The sequence below is a fragment of the Apium graveolens genome, chromosome 1 (genome assembly GCF_009905375.1).
Source record: "Apium graveolens cultivar Ventura chromosome 1, ASM990537v1, whole genome shotgun sequence".
NCBI lineage: Eukaryota > Viridiplantae > Streptophyta > Magnoliopsida > Apiales > Apiaceae > Apium > Apium graveolens.
In genome coordinates, this window is record NC_133647.1 from 169086259 (window position 1) to 169099305 (window position 13047).

A 13047-nucleotide genomic window follows, 5' to 3' on the forward strand; every position below is an offset into this window, starting at 1 on the left:
CTTTCAAGTTCTAAAATGAGTCAATCTGGATATTGAAGTTCCAGATACTGTAGTTGAAGCAGTTGTGGATTGATGAGCAAAGTAGATAGGCAAGGTTAGAGTTCATGAGTGGGGGCACATAAATTTCATATGTTACAGTATTAGATTAAATGTCTCATTGGTGTTGCATTACTAGATGTCTTGTATGTCTGGATTTAAAGTTTATGCAAATTTTGGATTGCCAAAGGATAATTAAGCAAGCAACCTCATCAGCATTGCTAGTAGATGCTGATTCTAAGCATAGATAAAATACACGGGAAACCAAGTGGCTTAAGGGCTGTAGACATTTCGAAGCTCCAGCCCAGAACCTGTTATCAAATGACAGGAAACAGAGAATAGTGCCTGGGCAGGCTAGGACAATGTCATATGAGCCAGTGTACTTTGACCGACCCACAATCCTGTCAATTGTCGAAATAACTCATCAATGGAGCAACAAAGCTCAAGTATTAGATGAACTCTGGTAAAGTCTTCACATACATCACATATCCTTATAAAGATTACTATTATTATTTTTCTGATAATTAAAACTTAAAAATATTGTTGACATGGTTATCACAATTTCACAATCAAATATCATAATTGCTAAGCTGAATTCTAACCAACAAACTTTGATATGAAATAGATAGGTGAATTAGTGGACATTGTTAGTGTACTTTTTGCTCGCCAACCTCTCATTCCACAACAATGAAATGTAAATTGCTTATCACCATCACATTGTTCCATTAATTCAACACATTATTACTGTCACAACTTTTATTATAAGTAAAGTCTAAACATAGGATATATATTGGTACATCAACTCTTTAACGAATTGATAATGATATACTAACAAGCATGTGTTCTTGTGATTTACAAACTCTTTACAACTTGGAAAATCTTTTTAGGGTCCATGAATAGTACTAATCATAATGCTTATTGAACAAAGATGCTACATGAATTTCATTAGTTGCTTCAGAAACACTACTCCTTGATTAATAATTATACTTAACAACTTCACCACATCCCCTTCCTCCTCTCCCACACTATAAATATGCTGGTAATCAGCTCTAATTACGCAGAATTGAGAAAGCACATTATAAGAAAATTACAAACCATGTGTTTGTTGGCGATCCGTGTTGCTTTATGCTTGGTATTCATTCTTTCATTCTCTTTTAGGGGGTATGCATTAAGTTTAAACTACTATGACCAGACATGTCCTAATGTGGAATCGATCATCACAGCTTCCGTGACAAATGCAGTGGCTAAAGACAAAACTGTTCCTGCTGCGCTTCTCAGGATGCATTTCCACGATTGTTTCATACGAGTAAATTCTGTTGTTCTGTTTAACTTAATAATGTGACGTTGCTGCTGATTAGCTAACTTATGCGATTTTTGTTCTACTACTTGTAGGGATGTGATGGCTCTGTGTTGTTAGATTCAGTAGGGTCAAACACAGCAGAAAAGGATGGACCGCCTAATGTTTCTTTGCATGCATTTTATGTCATTGAAAACGTTAAAAAGCAAGTTGAATCATCGTGTCCTGGCATAGTCTCATGCGCAGATATACTGGCGTTGGCCGCAAGGGATGTTGTTGTGCTCGTAAGTAAACTTCAGTTTAACAATAGATTAGTGTGACTCTTTAATTCAATGTATTCATAGCAAGGTTGACACATTATACACTTAAACAATCGGTTGGATAATCCTTACCAAGAACGTTTTTGGGTGCTTCAGAATCTTACATAATTATTATTGTTAACATTTTATAGTCTGGAGGACCAACTTGGGATGTGCCTAAAGGTAGATTAGACGGAAGAACATCCCAGGCTACTGAAACAAGAAGCTTGCCGGGGCCAACTTTTAATTTTTCTCAACTTCAACAAAGTTTCTCTCAAAGAGGTTTATCTACAGAAGACCTTGTTGCTCTCTCAGGTAAAAGACATGCACCACCTCCTAGACAACCGGCATGCTTTCATTTAATTTCTTAAAAAAATACTAAAGTTACCTAAAAATGCCTGCCACTTGAGGGATCTATATCTAATGATTAGCTAATATTCCCAACATATTAAAAAATCTGGTTTATAACGTTGCTGCAGAGAGTCTTGGCAATTAGTTGTTGGCTCAATACCAGAGCGTCACAAAACAACTCTTAAGAGAGTTCTGATTATTTGTGTGGCGAATCTAATTAAACTCTACTAACATGACGTTTCAATGCCTGCCACTTGAAGGATCGATCTCCAATAATTAGCTAGTATTCCCAATAGATTAAAAAAACAGGTCTATGACATTGATGTGAAGTCTTGGCAATTAGTTGTTGGCTCAATACCATAGAGTTGCAACTCTTAAGAGAGTTCTGATTAGTTGTGTGGCCAATCTAATTAAACTCTACTGATTCACATGCAGGTGGTCACACTCTAGGTTTTTCCCACTGTTCGTCATTTGAAAACAGAATCCATAACTTCAGCTCCACCAACGACGTTGATCCTTCAATGCACCCAGCCCTAGCCTCGAGCTTAAAGAGCATTTGCCCAATCAACAACAGGGTAAAAAATGCAGGTAGCAACATGGATCCTTCACCAATAACTTTTGACAACACATATTACAAGTTAATTCTACAAGGAAAGAGCCTATTCTCTTCAGACCAAGCTTTACTCACTTTTCCCAAGACAAAAAGCTTGGTGTCTAAGTTTAGTAGCTCACAAGATGCTTTCTTCAAGGCATTTGTCAAGTCTATGATCAAGATGAGTAGTATCAATGGAGGGCAGGAAATTAGAAAGGACTGTAGGGTGGTAAACTGAGAATTTTAGTATGGTAGTAGGCTTAAATAAGTGTGCATGTGACTCCAGATCAATGCATAATTTGGGATATTCTGCAAAGTATTTAGCAACAACATAATTTCTTTTTGTTCTTTCGTATTTTTCGTAAAATTATAGGAAGGACATTAATATATAGTTCTGGTTTTTTAAAGTAACGGGTTACTGCAGCAACTAACCCAAGGACACTTCTGGTAGGCATGTTTGCTTTCATTATAAACTCTTATAAGTTGAAAAATAAGTACAATTTTCAAATTGTGAGGCAAGTCTAAACAGTTTTTGATAGAATTTAATAATTTTATAAACATATAATTCTCTAATAATATTAGACACAAGGATCGTAGTCATCATATCTAATTATCGAGATTAAACCGAAAACGGAAGCGTACCTGAATCCATAAGGTAAGGTGATAATCGTAACGGTATCTGAATCAGTATAGTGTCCTTGATTATTGTCTTCCTCAACCAAGTACTCCTTACGGTTTCTCAAATAGCTCTCTCTGATGGGTAGAAGATAAGTCGTTACGTGTACTTGATATATTGGGGACTATAACCCTTTTATATACCACCTAATTAAATCTCCCATTATAATTTAATTGGGTCTGGTATTAGGTATCCACTTATTAGGTTCATACAATAAATTAAAATCTAAGGGGTCGTTTGGTTCGCTAGGTGGTATCGGGTTGGAATCAGGAATCGGGTTAAACTGATATGGGTTTGGAATTCGATACTTGATATCACTTGTTTGGTTCAAAAATAGGATGAGAATGATACCCTTACCTAGTGTTTGGTTGATAAACTATTTGGAATCAAGAATCAAAATACACTTTATTATTAATTTTTTGTTAATTTATTATTTTAATATTAAAAACTAAAATTATACACGATCACTTGATTTAATCATAATTATTGGTAGAATTTTTTTGAAAAATACCTATGGCTAAAAATATTTTTACAAAAATACTATGAATTTTTTGAAAAGTTTGCAAAAATACTTTTTTGTTTGTAAAAATATTATTTTCTAGTTTTTTTTTGCGAAAATACGGTTTTATGCAGCTTTATTCAACTAAATGCAACATTTGACGAATTTATGCAACTCCGTGTAAGCTCAAATGCAACAAAAAAAATCGATTCAACTATTTGCATGTCCGCTTGATTTTGGTTGATTTCATATTTTTGCAAAAAAAATTAGAAAATAGTAAAACTGTATTTTTTTATAAAAAACAGTATTTTTGGTAATTTTTCTTATTAAATATGAAATTATAAATTTTTATACGTAGTATCTATGAAAATAAAATATACATTCACAATTTTTATTCATGGTAAAAAGAATCACACTTTAGTTAAAAAGAAAGGCGAGCGAGACAAAAAAAATGAAATACGTGTAATGAGCTCTGTGTAATAAATGATACCAAGGGTTTGATTTAACTCATACCCACCTCTTCACATGGGTTTCTAAACCCTATACCTTATGGGTTTGAGGAATGGGTTTTAAAACAAAAAAATTTCAACCAAACACATGGTATGGGTTTTATCTATTCCAACCCCATACCTCATACCCAATATTGTTTAACCAAACACCCCCTAATTGGGTTTCTTATTTGATCATTTAATTTAACCCAATATAATAAATAGCAAATATAATTGATATATCTATATGTAGCCCATAAAATAATAATTATTATTAAAAATAATAATAACAATCTCCCACTTGGGCTTCATATGAATCCAAAATCAATTATACAAAACTTTAGTGCGCAACTTTATGCTATTCATCGTCCTTAGATTTTACCAAAACAATTCGGTCCGTCTACTATATATGTATGAGATTCTAGCGGCATTCGTCACAAACTTTACGTGACTAAACCTTCCAGGGTCACCACACGAATATATTCAACGACATGAATCAATGCATGGATAAGTGGCATGGAAATTACATGTGATGTGATCTATATAATGTCTATTTCCAACTAGTCTTTAGGCAATCTCTAACGAGATTGATTCAAATTTCCTCAACTCAATGTTAAACCACAATAAGAAAATTGAACAAAAGTAGAGTGACATTTAATAAAATTCCATCAACTGTATTTTGCAGAACATAAACAACTCAATGTTCATTACATAAAACACCAAAATACAAACTCCCACTAAACCAAAGTATCACATAAGGTAACACCCATATGAGCAGTATGCTCGTGAAAGACCTTAGGTGTTAACGCCTTAGTGAGCGGATCCGCAATCATGGAGTTAGTGTCAATGTGTTCTATCGAAATCTGTCCATTCTGAATCTTTTATTTAACAACTAGGAACTTAATATCTATATGTTTTGCATCTGTAGTGCTCCTATTGTTGTTTGAATACTCCACTACTGATTTATTATCACAAAATATCTTTAATGGTCTTTCAACACCATCAAGAATACGCAAACCAGTGACAAAGTTTCGCAGCCATAAAGCTTGATTGGATGCCATAAAACATGCTATATATTCTGCAACCATGGTGGATGAAGCTATGAGCGTCTGTTTGGCAGACCTCCATGAAATCGCTCCACCAGCCAGTAGATAAACATAGCCAGAAGTAGATTTTCTTTCATCATTGCATCCTCCAAAGTCAGAATCTGAATATCCAATGATTTCTAGATGATCTGATTTCCTGTATGTGTGCATAGAGTCTTTTGTTTTCTTCAAATACCGTAAGACTCGTTTCACTGCTTTCCATTGCTCCATTCCCGGATTACTCAAATATCTTCCCAACATTAGGCTTTCCACTGCCGATGCATATGGTATCCTTTGCATTTCTCTTATCTCAAGTTCATTCTTGGGACACTGTTTGAGACTAAATTTGTCTCCCTTAGACACGGGTGTATCCATTGGTGCACAATCTTTCATGCCATACCTTTCCATGATCTTTTCGATATAGCTCTTTTGTGACAATCCAAGAATACCTCGAGAGCGATCTCGATTTATCTGAATTCCTAATACAAAAGAGGCGTTACCAAGATCCTTCATCTCAAATTGACTGGTGAGAAATTTATTGGTATCATGTAATAAGCCTATATCATTAGTAGCAAGTAAGATGTCATCAACGTATAAGAGAAGAAAGATAAATTTGCTCCCACTGAACTTGTGATATACACAATGTTCCACCAAGTTCACTTCGAAACCATATGATGTGATTACATGATGAAATTTGTGATACCATTCACGAGAAGCCTACCTGAGACCATAGATGGACTTCTTTAATTTGCAAACCACGGTCTTTGGATCTCCAATGACAAAGTTTTCTGGTTGCACCATATAAATTGTCTCGCCAATGTTTCCATTGAGAAACGCCGTCTTTACATCCATCTGATGTAGCTCTAGATCATAATGAGCCACAAGTGCCATAAAAATTCTAAATGAGTCTTTCGTGGAAACAGGAGAGAAAGTCTCATTGTAGTTGATACCTTTCTTTTGAGTGAATCCTTTAGCGACTAGACGAGCCTTATATCTTTCGATGTTACCACTCGAATCCCTTTTGGTTTTAAATACCCATTTGCAACCAATAGGTTTTGAGCCTTTAGGCAACTCGACAAGATTCCAAACGTCATTGTCTTTCATAGATTGCATCTCTTCATTCATGGCATCAATCCACTTTTGAGAGTTAGGACTCTGCATGGCTTATTGAAGATTTAAAGGATCATCTTCCCCAATGCCAATTCCATCTTCATGTTCTTGTAGAAAAACAACATAATCATCTGGAATTGCGCTCTTTCGCTCTCTAGTGGATCTCCTTAATGGCACTTCTTGTAATTCATGAGGTTGTTGAGTTTGCTCAATTGGTTCCTCAGGGGGAATTTCAGTGTTGTCTTGAACCGGAGGGCCTTGAACAATGATAGGTATCATAATCTGATCATTGCTCTCGGCAGAGTCATAAATAGGATCATGACTATCTTCTTCAAAGAAAATACTTTTACCTATATCTTCCCTCCCAAAATCAACATCCTCGAAAAATCTTGCATTATCAGTCTCAAAGAAGGATCTAGTAGCGGGATCATAAAATTTAAATCTGCGAGTACGTTCCGGATACCCAACAAAATAGCAATTGACCGTCCTAGAGTCCAGTTTCTTTTCATTCGGCCTATATGGCCTTGCCTCAGCTGGACAACCCCAAACATGTAAATGCTTAATACTAAGTGTTTTCTTAGTCCAAAGTTTGTAAGGAGTTTCGGCCACTGCTTTAGTTGGAACCCAGTTAAGGATATAAATTGTGCATCTCCCCAAAGTGATTCAGGCAAGGAAGAATGACTTATCATACTTCTCACCATATCTTTAAGAGTACGGTTTCGCCTCTCAGCAATACCATTCATATTTGGTTTTCCTGGCATAGTGTACTGAGGGACAATTCCACACTCCTTTAGGAAGTTAGCAAAGGGTCCTGGACGTTGCTCACCTGATCCATCATATCTACCGTAGTATTCACCACCACAATCAGATCTGACAGCTTTAATACTACTGTTTAGTTGAAGTTCAACTTCAGCTTTATACTCTTTAAACACGTCCAGAGCTTGTGACTTCTCATGTATCAAATATAGGTAACCATACCTAGAGTAATCATCTATAAACGTGATAAAATACCGTTGACCGTTCCAAGAGGCCGTAGGGAATGATCCACATATATCGGTATGAATCAGTTCCAAGACACTCGTAGCTCTATTGGCACCTAACCTTTTCAAGTTTGTTTGTTTTCCCTTAATACATTCAACACAGACTTGAAAGTCACTTAAATCTAAGAGATCAAGAATTTTATCATTCACAAGCCTCTGAATTCTCTGTTTAGAGATATGACCTAATCGCTTGTGCCACAACATAGCAGAATTCTCAGTTAACTTACGCTTTGTACCTCTTGCACTTGGGTGCAAAATTTCTTTATTAAAAGCAACAGTATCAAGCATATAAAGATTATCAATCAAAGAACCAGTGGCAACCACATTTGAATTTAAAGAGAAACATACTTTATTATTTCCAAAAGAACAAGTGTAGCCATATTTGTCCAAACAGGAAATAGAAATAAGATTCCGTCTAAAAGACGGTGCAACAAATGTCTCAAATAAATCCAAATAAACACCAGTTTTTAATAATAATCTAAATGTTCCAACAGCTTCAACTGAAACTTTATTGCCGTCGCCCACATAGATGAATCTTTCGGCATCAATTGGCGGTCGGCTCCACAGGCAACCCTACATAGATACACTTATGTGAGTAGTAGCACCAGAATCTACCCACCAAGTATCCTTAGGTACAGAAGCCAAATTAACTTCAGAAAAAACAAAGACATAAGTCTTACCCTTCTTCACACGCCAAACATCATATTTGGAACACTCTTTCTTCATGTTCCAGCCTTCTTACAAAAATAGCAGGTTGTTCCCTTATCCTGCTTCTCGATGCTTGGGTTTTCCACTTGCAATATCCTTACCTCTCTTTCTTTTCTTATCATGAGAGCTTGATTCCAAGTGAGCACTCTCAGTCTTCTCTCGCAAAACCCTCTCTTCCTCTTGCACACAGTGTGAAATGAGCTCATTAAGAGTCAATTTTTCCTTTTGAGTATTATAACTCACCACAAAGTGTCCGAACTGAGGAGACGGAGAAATAAGAACCAAGTGAACAAGTAACTCATCCGAAAGTTCTAACTTGAGTTCCTTGAGTTTGCCAGCAAGATTAGACATCCCAATGATGTACTCCCTTATGTTCCTCTTTCCTTTATATTTCATGGTCACGAGTTTTGACAGAAGATTACTCGTTTCCGCTTTCTCATTCCTAGCAAAATATTGCTCAATCTCGGAGAGGAACTTCTTGGCACTTGTGCTCTCAGCAATAGAGCCCCGAAAGCCAGTTGGAATCGTTCGCTTCATGATCGCCAGACACATGCGATTAGAGCGTTCCCATTTCTTAATTTGATCCGTTTTGGGATCATCCGTAGTGGGAACTGGTTGCTCTTTCCTTAGCGCAAGGTTGAGATCCATACACCCAAGAACGATCTCAACATTCTCCTTCCACGTGACATAGTTTGTCCCATTCAATATTGGAATCATGCTCAACTGAGCGGAAGCAGAATTAACACTAGCAGTAACTGAAATAGAAAACAAATATATGACAAGTGCTCAAAAACTAGAATATACAATAATGTGATAAATTTTAAATATTGGCAAAACCATCACAAGATACCTAGCGCAACATTAAATTCTAGTCTTTGGACAGAAAATTTAATTTACAATTGGTACTCTCCATGCAATAATCAAGTATTAGCAATTAATTTCTGTCAAATAATAAGCCTTTCTTTGGACCGACTTATTATTCACATGAAAACCTTAATATTGCTACACACTTATTATCACAAAAATATTTTAATTTTGGCCAAATATTACCTTCCTTTGGGCTGATAAAATTTGCATAAAATTTAATATTTTATCGTCATAATGATATTTTTAAATTAATTAATCTACACAAAAGAGGTCACTTAGGCGACATATTGCTTCAATCAATTAATATTAAAAAATTAGACCACCTAAATGAATAGGTTAATATTAATTTGCCAATAATAAAATTAACTCACAAATATAATATATTCTTTATATATAACTTACTAACGAAACTATGTACCCGCTTAATTTGTACATCAAAATCGCTGCAACTAACTAGAGAATAACGTAACCTATAATGAATTAGGCTCGACAATAAAATGCACAGAGAGACGAATTATAAATAATACTCCCTCCGTCCCTAAAAACGTTTCCTCTTTGTATTGGACACGTTTGCCAATGCACACTTTTGATCGTTAATATCTTTAAATTCGTATTAGTATTAAATATAAAAATTTCACTGTATTAAAGTACTGATAAATACGAATCCAACGAGATCACTCATGACTATGTTTGATATTATAGATTAGACGTAAATTATTAGTCAATCGCTTACCGTGAACAGTACCGAAAATCAATATAGGAACATCATTTTGGGACGGAGGGAGTAATAATTAATCTATGATATTGCATAAAAGGTGTACGGCTCAGGATACTAGTTTAGCAGTCTCCAGGATAGTGCATTATTATGTCATGTTATGACTAGACCTGGCCATCTGTGCGGTTCGTGTGTGCCGGGTCGGGCCGCACACGGGTTGGACACTCGAAATGGTAACACTAAACCGACCTGTTAATTAACGAACTGGGCTCGGGCCGGGCTCGAATCGAGAAAACCGAAGTCATAACCGCACAAGAGAATAACCGCGTACGAGTTGTGCGGGCTCGTGCGGTTAACCCGCGGGCCGTGCGTGCTTTGCAAAGCACCGCCAGCCTTCTCACTTCTTTTTGCCAATTACTTGATATAATATATTATAAGTATTATTATATTTTTAGTGCAGAGGCAGGAGACGGGAGTAGTGCAGTGTAGGCTGTAGGTACATAATCACATGTAGTAGACACTAGATAGTAGTACATAGAAAATAATTACTGCCTTCTGTTCAACTAGTGCGGGTTAGTGCGGGCCGGGCTCGGTCCCGGTTTTCCAGTATTATATTCATAACCGGCTCGACTAATTTAACGAATTGTGCGGGTTTCAACCGGCCCGACTCGGGCCGAATAATTATGGGTTTCCGTACGAACCGGTCCCGAATGTGCGGTTCAAACCCGCACATTTGGCCAGCTCTAGTTATGACAGATGACAAGATGTGCATGATATAATAGTACTTTGAACAAAATATTTGATGTAAAGATGGTACAAACCCAAAGTTATATTCAATACTCTGCACACTAGCCGAGGAAGACAAGCGCTGCTCTGAAAACCTTACTAGTAGAGGAATCTTAAAATTTAATATAAGCCACATGTGATCAACTTTCCTGTGATAGACTATCACAAATTATAATTAAAATAAAAAAAAATCACTATAGTGCATCCCATGCATAAGATGTGTCCAAGATACGGAGGAATAATAAATCAATTCATAAATCGGACACACGCATACATCACAAGTTTTGCATAACAATAATCCCAATAATCAAATAAGAAGAAGCTCTGATGCCAATTGATAGAATTTAATAATTCTATAGACATATAATTCTCTAATAATAGAGACAAAGATCGTAGTCATCATATCTAATTATCGAGATTAAACCGAAAGCGGAAGCGTACCTGAATCCATAAGGTGATAATCGTAACGGTATCTGAATCTGTATAGTGTCCTTAATTATTGTCTTCCTCAACCAAGTACTCCTTAGGGTTTCTCAAATAGCTCTATCTGATGGGTAGATAATAAGCCGTTACGTGTACTTGATATATTGGGGACTATAACCCTTTTATATATCACCTAATTAAATCTCCCATTATAATTTAATTGGGTCTGGTATTAGGTATCCACTTATTAGGTTCATACAATAAATTAAAATCTAATTGGGCTTCTTATTTGATCACTTAATTTAACCCAATATAATAAATAACAAATATAATTGATATATTTATATGTAGCCCATAAATAATAATTATTATTAAAAATAATAATAACAGTTTTCACTTTTCCGTCCTTGCCAAGTAGGAAGAAATCGTGAAATGTAAACAATCTATCACTAAAATGCTCAAAATGTCCATTGAATGATTAGTTAGAGCTGGTTATCGGTAGCCAACAGATATGAAACCTGAAAAGTCATAGGTCTGACATGTTCTAATTTTTATATAAACTGAAATGTAGGATGCCATGATAAAATAAACAAATATTTTAGAGAAAAAAATCAACTTCAGTATGTAGTGTAAATCTAGACCCTCATACAGAAAAGAAATCTAATGGTTATTCAATTTGGATTTAGAGAAATGATATTAATTTATAACTTTTAAATGATTTTTGATAATTTAATTTTATGCGGATTTTAACGAAAATGATAAAAATATCTTGTAGAGTCTTTACTGATTATAAATAAAGATTTTAACGAATCTTTTAAAATTTCATGAATTTTGCTAAAAGTTCAAAAAAATTAAGAGACAGTAGTAAATTCAATAAAATACAATAATTTTAATAAACTCTTAAACACCGTTACAACACCATTACGTTTGAATTAATTCTAAAAATTTAAATTGAATACTTTCAAATTTTAATGAATCTTTTAAAGTGTAAATTGAATACCTTAGATTATAAAAGTTTTTTTTTTAATCCTTATCTATTATTATTAGATTTTAAATGACATTTTAATATCCAATTTTTTTGAGGTCTTTTGAAAAATGCAATATTATAAAGGTATTTTTGTAAAAAAAATATTTATCGTAACTAACCCACAGCCGATACATTCGGTTATGCACTTGGTAAACCCTACGGTTCACGCTGCAAACAAGGTAAACCATATAAAAATACATTTTTTTCTTATAAAAATACATTTTTTTTTTCTTATAAAAATATGTTTTTTCAAATGTTTTTGTAAAAATATGATTTCTGTAACTTGATGTAACCAAATGCAATTTCAAATATAAAATTTAATTATTTTTTAGAAAACGTAAAAGAAAGTTCCATTTATGGTTGTTTTGGTAACAAACAGTATATTTGCACATAGTTAGAAAAAATAGTAAAAAGCACTTGATAGCAAATATTTGTCTTGCTCTCTGGCAAGTTTTGTCTGTCATAATTGGCAGTTTTTCTTATAAGTCTTTTGTATTTTTCATCCGTTCGAATAGAAAAGTGAAACCATGGAATACATGTATGCAGATCTTGTTCTGGAAGATGAAGAGGAGGAAGAAATAATAGTTGAGAAGACAGATATACTAGAATTAAAGCAGACTTTGTACTGGTGGGGCGGTTCTTGATGGAAAAGAATATAAATTTTAATGCTATGAGGAATGTTATTGCTTCATTATGGAGGCCAAGAGAGGGAATGGAGATTCACGACTTGGGAGGGGGGCGTTACTCATTTGTATTTTATCACATAATGGATCTAAAGAAGGTGGTCGAGGGGGGGTCCTTGGTCTTTTGAGCAGGCAAATCTGGTGTTTCATCAACTGTAAAAGTCGGAAGATCCTTATAGGGTTGCTTTGCAGGACATGGAGATTTGGGTCCAGGTGTAAGATATCCCGAGGGGTTTTTTATCCGGAAATATTTTGAAGAGCGTTGGAGCATCCATAGGGAAATATGTTAAATCTGATCCAGCAAACTTCGATGGAACATGGAAATCATATGTGAGAGTTAGGGTTGCAATGAATGTCGAGAAGCC

The 13047-nt window shown here is 35.1% G+C and overlaps 2 protein-coding genes across 2 annotated transcripts; one reads left to right on the forward strand and one right to left on the reverse strand.

The window, feature by feature from the left end:
* The first annotated feature begins 1101 nt into the window (after nucleotides 1–1101).
* LOC141670716 (peroxidase 64-like) lies at nucleotides 1102–2923 on the forward strand. Its single transcript, XM_074476702.1, has 4 exons — nucleotides 1102–1342; nucleotides 1429–1617; nucleotides 1785–1947; nucleotides 2419–2923. Exons 1-4 carry the CDS (start codon nucleotides 1133–1135, stop codon nucleotides 2811–2813), a joined length of 957 nt encoding a protein of 318 aa, XP_074332803.1. The 5' UTR covers nucleotides 1102–1132; the 3' UTR covers nucleotides 2814–2923.
* Nucleotides 2924–8235: 5312 nt separating this feature from the next.
* LOC141711331 (uncharacterized) lies at nucleotides 8236–11000 on the reverse strand. Its single transcript, XM_074513715.1, has 2 exons — nucleotides 10991–11000; nucleotides 8236–8936 (listed from the first exon to the last, which is right to left on the reverse strand). The coding sequence occupies exons 1-2, from the start codon at nucleotides 10998–11000 to the stop codon at nucleotides 8236–8238; spliced, it is 711 nt and encodes a 236-aa protein (XP_074369816.1).
* Between the last annotated feature and the right edge of the window lie 2047 nt (nucleotides 11001–13047).

Coding starts and splice junctions, on each gene's coding strand:
- LOC141670716 (XM_074476702.1), top strand. CDS start 1,133: ATGTGTTTGTTGGCGATCCGTGTTGCTTTATGCTTGGTATTCATTCTT. Junction 1,343..1,428: donor TCCACGATTGTTTCATACGA/GTAAATTCTGTT, acceptor TACTACTTGTAG/GGATGTGATGGCTCTGTGTT. Junction 1,618..1,784: donor CAAGGGATGTTGTTGTGCTC/GTAAGTAAACTT, acceptor AACATTTTATAG/TCTGGAGGACCAACTTGGGA.